This window comes from Mobula birostris, chromosome 16, assembly GCF_030028105.1.
Source record: "Mobula birostris isolate sMobBir1 chromosome 16, sMobBir1.hap1, whole genome shotgun sequence".
In the NCBI taxonomy this organism is placed as follows: domain Eukaryota; kingdom Metazoa; phylum Chordata; class Chondrichthyes; order Myliobatiformes; family Myliobatidae; genus Mobula; species Mobula birostris.
In genome coordinates this window covers 29186527-29200152 of record NC_092385.1, presented here as the reverse complement: position 1 = coordinate 29200152, position 13626 = coordinate 29186527, and the positions used below count along the sequence as shown (strand labels likewise).

General features: G+C 36.5%; 1 protein-coding gene across 4 annotated transcripts in view; it reads left to right on the top strand.

Moving 5' to 3' along the window:
- Positions 1 to 13626, top strand: part of cadpsa (Ca2+-dependent activator protein for secretion a) — a 511391-nt gene that overhangs the window by 452885 nt on the left and 44880 nt on the right. For all 4 annotated transcript variants that reach the window (XM_072280505.1, XM_072280503.1, XM_072280504.1 and 1 more), the window contains one exon: positions 3848 to 3955. In XM_072280505.1, coding sequence (XP_072136606.1) covers positions 3848 to 3955 — 108 coding nt within the window. The remainder of the gene's footprint in view (positions 1 to 3847; positions 3956 to 13626) is intronic.

Here is a 13626-nt window from a genome sequence, read left to right as displayed (position 1 = left end):
CCCCCCTCCTCCCACGGGTCGGCTGGTCCGCAAGAATATTGTCAATATTAAACCGGTCCGCAGTGCAAAAAAGGTTGGGGACCCCTGTCTTAGCCAATAGATTCACAGTAATGGCAATGATCTTAGCCAATAGATTCACAGTAATGGCAATGATTTTAGCCAATGGATTCACAGTTATGGTAATGATCTTAGCCAATAGATTCACAGTAATGGCAATCCATTGCAGACCAGGTGTCAGGCATTGCTATACAAGAATGCAGAAATTTTCAGGGTACCTTAGTGGCAGAATGTTCCACCTCAAAAACTTGAGCTCAGAACATGTACACAAGTGCTATAGTGCAGTACTAACGGGTGCTGCTCTTCAGCAGATTTCCATTTGAATAATTAAAATGTATCCCCAATTGCTTCTAAATGACATAAATGATCACATAGCACTAATTTAAAGATAAGTTAGGAGTTATGTGCAGTATTACAAATATTTAACCCTGAATGAATATTTCAATAGTGAGATTTTTATCATTATCACTTGTTGTAGGAGCTTGTTTGTTTTTCACTTATATTACAATAGTCCTACATTTTGAAAGTACTCCATTAGCTGTAAAACACTTTGAGAAACAAAAGACACTACATGAATGCAGATCTTTCTATCAAGAATAATTTTCAATATCCATATTACTCAATTATTTCTCTCTGTCTTACTTGGGGAAGGCTGCAAAATGGAACTGTGAAGCATTGACACTAGCCTTGATTTCCACCTTACCTGCCCATGACAGGGAAACCAAAGTCCTTGTAAGCTTCACAGTAGAATGATGGTGAATCCTGGAAGTTTCTCATCATTACAACTACAAAGTTTGATCCCACAAAGTTTTGCTAGATTTGAATTTTAAGATTTACACAGTACATTTCAGATTCAAAACCCTTCAACCTTATTGAAAACATAACAAATAAACTGATGGTCAGTCCATGCACATTTTGCTCATGATTTGATTGCCAGGAGCTGGTTGGTCCATTGAGGTTAAGCGCCATTCTTTGTCTATTATTTGAATGGTTCTTCCTGATCATATGACCTACCTGTTGATACAGGTTCATAGAATCATACAGCACAGACACAGGCCTTAATATTATTTATCCTCATTTGGTACAACGCCTTCTATGCCTTGCCAATTCAATTAAACATTGTGAGAGTCTCTGCTTCCATCACCTACTCTGTCTGTTCTCCTCACAACTTTGTATAATTCTATCATGTCACCCCTCAGCCTTCTCCATTCATGAGAAAACAAATCTAGCCTGCCGAATCTGTCTTGTAATGGGAATTCTCCAATCTGGACAACATCTTGATGAAACACGTGTGCATTCTCTCCAGCATGTTTGTATCACTTCAGCAGTGTGAGGAACTGGACATAATACTCCTTGTGGCCTAACAAAAGTTTTAGAATATGACATCCCTGCTCATATTGCTGATGAAGGCAAGCATCCCACATGCCTTAGACACCACGCTACTTCTGCATCTGCATTCAAGGATCTATGGACATTTATCCCAAGGTCCCTGCATTTATCAATACTTCCAAGGTCCCTGCCGTTTAATGTGCATGCCCAACCCTTATCTGATCTTCCAAAGTGCATCTCTTTATCCTTATCAAATTGACTACATCTGCCAATGCGCTGTCCAATTTTCTAACTGATCAACATCATGTGGTAGCCCAAAAACAATCCTCTCTAAAATGCCCTTTTTTGTTTAATTCATTGAAGGAATGGAAGTTTTATTGACAAGACCAGCATTTATTGTTCATGCTTCTTCTTGAAATGTTGCCATCCTTCTATGAAGACATTCACATGTTAACAATGACGAGCAGTGATAGATTTCTAAGTCAAGATGGTATTGATCTGGAGGAGATTTTGTAAGTTTTGTAAGGTTTTGTTCCCTTGCACTGCTGCCCTTGCCTTTCAGTAGTTGGCAGCTGCTGACAAAAGGGTTTTGGGAAATTATTGTGTTGAATTCTAGTATTTACAGACTGTAATACAATGTACCAACAGTGTATAGTGGTGGTTAGGCTGCCAAAATGGATTGTTTGTTCCAGCACTCTTTCAAGAAAGTAAGGAGTGTTCTTTTAGAGTCCTGAAGTGCCTTATAGATGGTAGAAATGCTTTTGATAGTCAGGAAATAAATTAATCATCACAGGACACCAAACTCTGACCCACTGATATTGCCACTGTTTTTATGTGGTTAATCTAAGTAAGTTTCTGTTTGAAGACAACTCCAGGATGTTGATGATGGAGATCAGTTAATTATACTATTACACATCAAGATTCAGTCATTACAGCCCCTCTTGTTGATTGTCATTATGTGGCATTTCTGTGCCATAAATACTACCGTTTTTATTGATTGGTAATTAGCTGTTATAGTATGAAGACGTCAATTGGTTCATTATCCAACTATTTGCAAATACAATTAAACAGCTTTGGTCTTACGATGAAGGAAAAGTTATTGAAGACGTAACTGAAGATAATTAAAGCTGGTCAGGCCTTAGGCACTGCCCTGAAAAACTTTTGTGTCAGTCTCCTAGAGTTGAAATGATTGTAGGAACGTACAAGTATAGTGTGAAATATAACTTCAACCAATGAAGGGAGGGCGGGGTTGCTTCCCATTGAATTCACATTTACCAGGTCTCCTTGCTGCCATCAGTAACTCAGTTTTTGGTCTATTTATTTGTTTTGCATCAATGCTGAAATAGACTCTGAAACCAAGAAACCCAAGTGCACTCCAGACATAGAATTGCAGAGCTGGTTATTGGTCACCAAGACAGCTTGGTAGCACTAAGACTACCTGTGGTTATATGGTTGTTTATGTAGACCAATGGCTTGACAGTTAGCCAAACTGGCTTTCTCCTGTTTTGATGGTGATTTACCTGGTTCTTGTGCAGTTCAGCCTTGGATGGAGGCCATAATAATTATTGTATACCCAGCTCTTTCTTGATATCACAAACAGTGAATTGACTTGTCCAATGGTTGGCTTTTAAAATGCTTAGAGATCTATTTGGCACTTCTATCCAAGGGTTTTGTGGCTTTAGTCTTTAGCACTCACATAGTTGCCTTGACTGTTGTTGAGGAGTCAGATGTTCACAGAGTCTCATTCCTCACACCACCCTCACCTCCACTAGCTTTTTATTTCTCCCACACCGTTCATAATTAGATGTAGCAGGACTGTAGTTTTTGGGGTTTAAGATTGCCTTGCTTTATTTATAGCACACTGTTATTCAGCATCCGGGTTGACCTGCTATATTGGCATTTCAGCTTGGTCTATGGTTACTTTTCCTCTTGCTATTGCTGTTCTCATTGAACTGTATTTGGTCCCCTAGCTGAATGGTAATGTAGATCGAGGGATATGCCTTACAGTGATCCAAAACATATTAGAATGTGGACTAAGGCTATTTAGACTATAAACCACTGGGAATATGTTATTTACAATTGTGTTCACTTTATATTAAAAGGTGCAAAAACACGGGAAATAGACATGAAAGGTATATATATACATAAAGAAAATAAGTTGGGTAACGTCAAAAGATTTTTTTTTGTAATTTAGAAATAATTATAGAATTCTGATTTCTTTGAGATTATATAGCTCAATAAAGCTTTGTGTCAGTTTATGTAATTATAGCAATAAAAAGGCTTTGCTTTAGCAATACGCCAATTAGCATCAGAATCCTCATTCACATTTCAATAAGCTGCATACAGTTCAGCTGGTGTGGGAACACTTACTTCTAGAATTCATTCATGGGTTTTACACTTAATAATACAAAAAAATTGTCACTTACCTCATGTGACTCTATATTTCTCTTTTTCTTAACAGAAACCTGGAATGGATTTGGCAGATGCTTACGTGACCTTTGTGCGCCAGAGTCAGGATATCCTGCGTGATAAGGTCAATGAGGAGATGTATATAGAAAGGTTATTTGATGTAAGTAAATGCCTTCTCCTCCTTGCTGGTCAGGGAGGAGATTATCCAAAATGTGACAATACGAAAGAAAGAGGGATAAGTCACATTTTGAGAGAAATTCAGTGGCTGTTCAGACCTTCTCTGTTCCTCTGACTCAGGCTCCTCTCTGCCTCTCTCTGTTCTGACTCTGCACTGTAGTCTACCATATATGTTGCATCAGCTCTTGGTCTGTCTGCATGTGACTTCTGTCACAGTGCTTTCTAATGAGCAACGTTTGTAAGAGATGGAACAGTATTCTTCACAATCCATGCAGATTCAGAAAAAAAAAAGCTGCTACTTTTATCCTCTCTGAAACTTAGGTGTATGTCTGTGTTCTATAGGATACAGTAGTCGAATGGAACAGGAACTAAATATTCTCATGAGTCCTCGTTGTAGAAATTGTCACATAGTCAATGTCAAAAACTATATTTTATTTACATTTGGAATATATAAACTGTGACTAATGTTACTGTGAACTACTTGCAACAACATTTATTAATAAGATTAATTCTATTCATGTATTTAGTTAGGATAGGTATGGAGTGTTTAGAATTTTCGTCCATTGTACTGCTTGGTACAGCAATGCTTTCTTTCATTTTGTATTTGCAATATGTACCTAGATTTAGTTTTTCTAATTATTTTACAACCTTCTTTTATTGCTACACTTTTTAGAGCTGATATATTTGGTGAGGTTTTAGCAAAGTGTAGATTTAAAGCAAATCATTTCATAAGAGGGCTTTCCATAAAGCATTGTGTAATATTTTTAAATAGTCTACAAAAATGTTTACATTATTTCAGTTTCGTCTCAAGTGGGTATTGTTGCGTAGAAATATTTCATTGAGGGTTTTGTATTCTAGTGATCATCATCCTGTTATCTTGCTCATGCTTTCATAAGGCTCTGTCAAATGTCTTGTTTCTGTTGCCAAAGTTCCTTCCCTTCCTTTGTTCTTTTCTAATCGCTTTCCATCTCTTCCCTTTCATCCATTTTCTGATAATTAAAATGAAACTTATCTCTCACATCCAGTGTTTTGTCACATTATATCAGGTGGCACGATTTTCAGTCAAATAATCTTGCTGTGTACATCTACTATCATGGCCCACATCTACAAGATTGTTTCATACATGCATAAAGCACATTAGGAGCTTTCAATGCTCTATGCATGATTACCTAATAGTGAACTTAAAGGTTATAAGAAATGGGAGAATATCATCCATTTGTAGACGTTGAAGACATGATCAAACCAAACAATTGACTCATTCTTATGACCACTGGGGTATAGAAATTGCCAGTTTTGGTACTGAGTTAAACGGACAACTAAAATGTTCAATCATGAGTCCATTGTTATATTGGTGGATTATGTCTGATGTCTAGAGAGTATGTCATTTTCTTCAGTTGTGTTGCAATAAACTTCCTGAATGCATCTTTTTAAATTTTTACTTTATACTGTCCATTCCCTGCACCCTGTTATGACCCTACCACTGGCAATTATCAGACAGCTGGATGATCTTCTGTCATATATTTATCCATCACTTCCACTATCAGCACAGGAACATTGCTGTCTGACAAAGGATAAGCTTCTGCGGGGCAGGGCTAGTCCTTATCAGCTTATGATCCTGCAGAGAGTTAATGATGTGTATAAGAAAAGGTAAAACTCAAAGAAAGAAATAATGTTTGAGAGTAAAATGCTTCCTCTTTATTTAAGCAAAAGAAAACTACTGGAAGAACTCAGGACTGACTCAGGATCACAACCTGAAATGTCGACCATCCCTTTGACTCTACAGATGCTAGTATATCCACTGGGTTCTTCCAGCAGTTTGTTTTTTTTTTGTACCAGATCCAGTGTGTTACAGTTTCTTATGTCTCCATACTCTTCAACTGAGTTGAGACATTGTTTATAGTGGTCTTTAGTTTTTCCACGTTGCACCTTACTACTACCACGTTCCAGTGCTCTTGTCTTAAACTTCAGAAATGGATTGGCCACCAGCACAATTGCAGCCAGGGTGGTTGCTTCCCTGATAGCTCAGTAAATGTGCTGCAGGTGCAAAAGTAAGTAATTTGGCCTACAGCCAGTAAATAATGACAAATCTAAATAAACATTTTAAGAGGGCAGTATTTATATGTCCCCAGTCATCTATTCTGTTTAAGCTCACTGCTGAAGCATGTTAAATATTCTAACAGATAAATATTGTGCAACATTTTGATGCTCTATGCTTTGCAACCATGGTAATGAAAATAGAAAACTTCCATTGTCAGAAAATTAAATTAAGCAACGGACAGATTACAGCTAAGAGCAATTGGGATTGAAGGCACCAAGTTGTATTAGCTGATTAAACACCTTCTTCAAAAATTTCTCTTTGAAGGTAGTATCTAAGCAGTTGCAGAAAATTGAAAAAAAATCATACATATTTTTATTTGGGAGCAAAGCTAAATGAAGCATCTTTATTGTTTTCTTGTACTGTAACTACAGTTAAGTTGAATTCTTCAGCAGCATGGGAGTAGACAAGCAAAACCATAACACTGTGCAATTCTTCTGAAAGTATAAATTTGTGTTAAGTAGCAATTGATAATGACTTTTGTTTTCTAGCTTACATCGTATATCAGCACACTATAGAAACTGAATGGCTGGTCCATCTAATTCCTGCAAACATCTCAAAAATTTTCCAAATATCAGCTGGTTTCAGGTTATGAATTGAATTGTTCCTACAAAAATTTAACAATTATCTCCCCCTCCCCCTCCCACTTTCAAATCTCTTACTAACTCTTCCTTCAGTTAGTCCTGACGAAGGGTCTTGGCCTGAAACATCGACTGTACCTCTTCCTAGAGATGCTGCCTGGCCTGCTGCGTTCACCAGCAACTTTGATGTGTGTTGCTTGATTATCAGCTGGTTTCAGGTTATGAATTGAATTGCTCTTACAAAAATTTAACAATTATCAGCTGGTTCCAGGTTACCAATTGAATTGTTCTTACATAAATTTTACCTATGTTCCTCGTTAATTGAACTTATGAAATGTATATACGTAATATATACATTTATATATATACATATGTATATACATATATATACACATATATATACATATACATATATACATACACACACACATATATATACACACACACACACACACATATATATACATATATATACATAATATATACAATCAAAAGCCTGTCCAGATACATTCTATTATTTTGAACTAAATTTTAAAAAATAATGCTTTATTTGGGATCTGTGACTTAAACTGAGTTCCTTACCATAATATAAGAAGTACATTTATTGGTGAAGAAACAGTGCCACTCTGAAGAAGGTAGCTGAATCAGGTCCAGTTACGCTGAGCATGAAACAAGTCTGTTATTATTTGTGACCAAATTCTGGAAACATTATGTAATGACTGGGCACTCTTTTTCCTTGATCTATCCTTTCTGTTCTCCATTCACTGCCACTTCCAGCATTTACCTTTTTTATTTTCAATGTTTTAATATGGCATGTTCTTGAAAATGTTTGATGTAATCCTTTGAGAACTTGAATTTTAATTTGGTATTCATACATTAATTTAACCATACCACTACTTTTTACATAAATGGACATGTACAAAAATTATTCCTAAGTATGCAGTGTTAAATTATTATATACAATTTTGCTGCATTAGGCTGTTCAGATATCTGTGCTTTCAAGAGATTATGTAGATTCTAATATTACTTTCCATGTTCTTTATTTTAATCTCCTTTGGGAAAGAAATTAGGTGACTAAATCAACTTTGGAATACTGTTGTACCTCAATTTCTTTTTTTCATTGTATTCAGAGTAATAAAAATCACTTTAATACATAACAATTTGCTTTAGAAATAGGGAAGTTATTTCAATATTTTAGAAAACAGCTGGAAGTATTAAACACATCTTTCACTTACACCATAGATATTAGTATATATCCAATCCTAAAAACTATTTTATACAAAGACAGGCTGAAGACAATTATAGTCTGATTAAATGTATCAACAACATACACCTTTAATCTCTGTTATTTATTCTGTTTAGGGTAACTCAATCCGAAATTGGAGATATAAATATATCCAGGGTTTGGAAGAAGAATTGTACTGACTGGCTAGAGATGCAGAGCTTCTCAGACATGTGAAGTCAGTGGGACAATTTTAGCCTTCTCCACGCTTGATAAACATGCTAGTTTGGCTTGGCTGTCAATTTAGCATCCTATTTGATTTTACTCACTGTTGATGTAAGCATTTGTATACTTAAGCAGATAGTGTTCTAATCCAACCCCTGGTCTGCTGATTAGAAAGTACTTTGGATTGGAATGGAGAAGCTCTAATAAAATCTCTTCAAGCCAGGAAACATAATGCTGTGTTTCCTTCCAGAACTGGTAACAAAAAACAGATACCAAAATAACTTAATTGAAAGTAAGAGAATTGTGATACAGTATTTGTATTATTTAAAACTTAATGGTGTTGGAAGCTTCACTTAAAAGCATTAAACCCTAGAACCTCCAATATTTGTACATGAGCAGTGAACTGATTAAAATATTTCTGCCAATCTCTTTCTTAAACTGTTCCCAGAATTTGTCACTTCCCTCTTCTAGAATAAATTAACATGATGACAAACCTGAGACATTTACCTTATTTAAAGATTATATTTTAAGAGCTTCCATCTTGTAACAATTTTGAAAAAAATAGCTATAAAATATCTATGACTTATCATTGTGTTTAACAGTATTTCAGTTTAGTGTGCAGTTTATTGGATGAAAAATAACGTAAGTGGGGAGAGAGACATGCAGTATGGCATAATTACAACGGTAAAGACTGTAAGTACAGTACTACAATTTTGTCAAACAGTTATTATGTTAAGGGATTGGATTATGTTTGGAGTTTGAATTACAACTTTACATTTATTTGTGTTCCAGTTACAGGGAATTATTTCTTAAGTGTGATCTGCCTTGTTCTTTTATTTGTTTTCAATTACATAAGAAGTGCAAAATTATGCAGTTTTCTTCTGCTTCCAAAATCTTATTGTGTTTTTTTGTGATTTGTGGTAAGCTCTTCAAAATATAGTGGACTGAAATCTTAGCAATAGTCATTTCATTAAGATTGTATTAAATTTTCCATCAGTGCAGCATAATTTAACATGCAATGAAGGCTGTGACAGCTGAAATGTAATTGCTCTTATGAATGCCCTTTCACAAGCTTTAGTTGTGTGAAAAAAACTAATGTGTACTGTATGTTCATGTAATATGACTCAGAATAACAAACAATTGCTGCAATTTACCTGTATATAATTTTTGATGTGCTTTAAAATAGGAATTTTACAGACTGGTATCAAAAAACTTAGTATATGCGAGTTAATAATGTTAATAATGGCTTCCAAAGTTTACTTATGTCCATATTCAGTGAGATGTATTGCTGCAACTAATAGAATATTTGATAGAACTTTGGCACAGGTAAGTGCTGCAGATTTTTCCCCCAATAAATGCTTTTTTGATAAATCTGTAAACATAATTTAGAATCTTTGTATGTCTTCTACTGTGAATTTATTCCATTCCATTTACAAAGAAGATTTACATTATGTCCATCAGGTCAAATTTTGTTTCCCTTTATTTCCAAGAGCCATGTGCAACATTTTGTATACATAGGGTCCAGCTTTGCCATAGAGATTTTCTGGTGTCTGCACCAGGTTTCAATGTGTCTCAGGGTACCTTAGTCCTGTACCAATTGCAACATTTGGCTACAGACAGTGCCTTATACTGGAAGACCAACAGGTTTTGGGCAGATTAAAGAGAACCATTCACTAAGGTGACAAACCTATAGCTGTAAATTATTCTTTTGTCATTGTGTATCTTTGGGAATAATCCAGACACCACAGATTCTGTGTTAGTTGTCTGTAAAGGATTAACTTCAACAAAGACCACAGATCTTCTTTCCATATCTTTTTTTATAATTTGGCCTTTCAGAGGGAGGTGGATGCACAGCCATTTCAAGTTGCTGCAGCTCTGCTTGTGTGTGGAGGATCTGTCAGAGGGTCCTTCTTATCAGTAGACCAGAAATGTCTTGGTACTCATTGAAAATTCTGGTAATGCAGTATTTTTCCAAATGATTGACAGTTTGCTTGGAGAACCACCTGATAGAAGTCACCAACTACAGGGCTATTTTGTGTAGAGCACTCTGATGAACGTCTGGTCAAAGGTGTTTTCCTACACATACTTTTCTACAATGGGTAGACAGTTCAGTCATGTTCTGGAATTGAACTTCAGCTTGTAATTGTACCCAGGGTCTATATACAGCCTGTGGTCCCACTCAGGCTGAGGGTCAATTGCCAACATTATTTATCCTTCCACTGGAAATTCATGCATTATGCCTTTACGGGCAGATCCAGTTTTGATCTCTAGATAAACTATAAAAGTATCCAACATATGATGACTAGGTTCTTTCCTGTAACAGAAAGGGGGTTCCTCTTGCAAAGTGTGTATTACCTTGGTTGCAAACACCACCTGGTTTTAAGTTCATGTCCAACTTCTCCAAACCATGTTCCTAGCACCTTAAGCTAATCAGATCCAGTAGTGAATGGGGCCCAGTCAGTCAGAACACTTGCCAAAGAATGTGGCTTCACTTTTACAATAAAGATTTTAATTATGTGTGTAATCCATTTCTGCGAGCAGAACCAATATCTTAAGGTCAAGAAAAAGGTTTAGTTAATTGTAAACTACTAGCCTAATGTTAGACTATTTGTAAATGTAAATCTGTATCTGCAATATATTTTAGATTTGTGTAAAGTGTAACTGTCTGTTGAGAAGGTTGGAAGGGAATTATGTTCCATTTGTATTATGGCACCGTGCTTTATAGAGCCATAAAATTAGCATTTACTGAAATCTGCCATTCTGTTTCTCTTTTGCCACTAGAATTTTTTGACTTTGAATGTAATTTAAATTGCTACGTTTAAAGTTTCCTCTTTAGTTTGTAATTTCATCACGTTTTAGTTTTGTAATCCAGTTAACCTGATCTGTAAATTTAACTGTGTTCTTCATTTTCACCCTGATTTTTGTCTCCTTATTACCATGGGTTCCTTTTCTACAGCCTGCCCTATGGTTTTTATCCTCTTTCCTCTTTGACAGCTTTCTGCTTCTCCCACCATCAACCCAGTAGCCTTGCTGTTCTCGATCTTTTTACAATATCTTCTAAAGCAGAGACTGCCCCTTTGTTTCCCCGACACTCTCCCTTCCCCACTCTGTCCCTACATGCAGTCTGGCTACATTCTTAATGGCTGCATCTGTCTTTCTTCCCGTTATGGCCAATGGTCAATGATTATCGTTGCCTTTTTGCTTCAACCTCTAAAGTTACTTTCTTATTCTCTCCTCCTGTTTTCAGCCTCACTACCTCTGCACTTTTCCACACAATTGAGCTTTCGTTAGCCTGCATTGCACTGCTTTGACCATGACAAGCTATTCAATCCTGGAATCATTTTCGTGAAAGTCCTTTGAACCCTGTCCAGTTTCAGCACATCCTTTCTAAGATAAGAGGGCCAGAACTGCTCATAATACTCCAAGTAAGGCCTCACCAGTGTTTTATAAAGTCTCCACATTACATCCTTGCTATTTTATTCTAGTCCTCTTGAAATGAATGTTAACATCGCATTTGCCTTCCTCACCACAGACTCAACCTGCAAATTAACCTTTAGAGAAATCCTGCCAACCACCTTTTTTTGGTTTTCTCAGACGATATTATGCTTGAATTTGGAGAAAATTAGAAGCAATCTTTATGATTCCTCACTTAAATTTGAACAGACTTGGAGCTCTTTTATTCAATATTTTCATTTAATGTAATTTTTTTTCTTCTCTTTTTTGCTCCATATTTATATACCCTTCTTGATTTTTTTTTACTGTTTTTAATGGAGGTCGGGTTTGAGGGCGTGATTTTAAGTTCTTTAACTCTACTTGGTTCCAAGCTAGCCCATTGCTTTGCTTTGCTTTTAGTTTAGTTGCACGGTGGGTTTTTTTGGGGGGGGGGGGTTTCCTTTTCTCTATTGATATATATATATAAAAATTAGTATACTATTATGTTACCTTAGTATGTTATGTTTAAATTACATTGTTTGTATCACTTTTTTTCTGTATTAATATCTCCTGTAATTTTATTATATTCTAACAGTGTATTAGTGCCTATATGGCTTAGCTTTTTGTATACTTATTCAATAAAAAGATTTAAAAAGAAAGAAAGAGAAATCCTGCACAAGGACTCCCAAGTCCCTTTGTGCCTCAGTTTTTTGTATTTTCCCTCCATTTAGAAAAGAATCAACCCTTTTATTTCTTCTATCAAAGTGCATGACCATACACTTCCTGGCACTGTATTCCATCTGCCATTTCATTGCCCCTTCTCCTAATCTGTATGAGTCCTTCTGTAGCCTCTCTATTTCCTCAAAACTACCTGCCCCTCCACCTATCTTTGTATCATCTGTAAACTTTACGCACAAAGCCATCAATTTCATCATCCAAACCATTAACATGTAACATAAAAAGAATCGGTCCCAACACAGACTCCTGTGGAACATCACTAGTCATCCGCAGTCAACCAGAAAGGCCTCCATTTATTCCCACTCTTTGCCTACTGCTAGTTAGCCACTGCTTTATCCATGCTAGAACCTTCACTGTAATACCATGGGCTCATAGTTTGTTAAGTAGCCTCATGTGTGACACCTTGTCAGTGACCTTCTGAAAATCCAAATATACAACAGCAACCAATTTTCCTTTGTCTCTATCGTGCTTGTTATTTCTTCGAAGAACTCCGACAGATTTGGTTATAACTATATAACCATATAACAATTACAGCATGGAAACAGGCCATCTCGGCCCTTGTAGTCCGTGCCGAACTCTTACTCTCACCTAGTCCCACCGACCTGCACGCAGCCCATAACTCTCCATTCCTTTCCTGTCCATATATCTATCCAATTTAACTTTAAATGACATCATCGAATCTGCCTCAACTACTTCTGCTGGAAGCTCACTCCACACAGCTACCACTCTCTAAGTAAAGAAGTTCCCCCTCATGTTACCGCTAAACTTTTGCCCTTTAACTCTCAACTCATGTCCTCTTGTTTGAATCTCCCCCACTCTCAATGGAAAAAGCCTATCCACATCAACTTTGTCTAATCCCCTCATAATTCTAAATACCTCTATCAAATCTCCCCTCAACCTTCTACGCTCCAAAGAATAAAGACCCAACTTGTTCAACCTTTCTCTGTAACTTAGGAGATGAAACCCAGGCAACAATCTAGTAAATCTCCTCTGTACTCCTTCAGTTTTATTGACATCTTTCCTATAATTCGGTGACCAGAACTGTACACGATACTCCAACTTTGGCCTTACCAATGCCATATACAATTTCAACATTACATCCCAACTCCTGTACTCAATGCTCTGATTTATAAAGGCCAGCATACCGAAAGCTTTCTTCTCCACCCTATCCACATGAGATTCCACCTTCAGGGAACTATGCACCATTATCCCTACATCCCTCTGTTTTACTGCATTCTTCAGTGCCCTACCATTTACCATGTATGTCCTATTTTGATTAGTCCTACCAAAATGTAGCACCTCACATTTATCAGCATTAAACTCCATTTGCCATCTTTCAGCCCACTCTTCTAAGTGGTCTA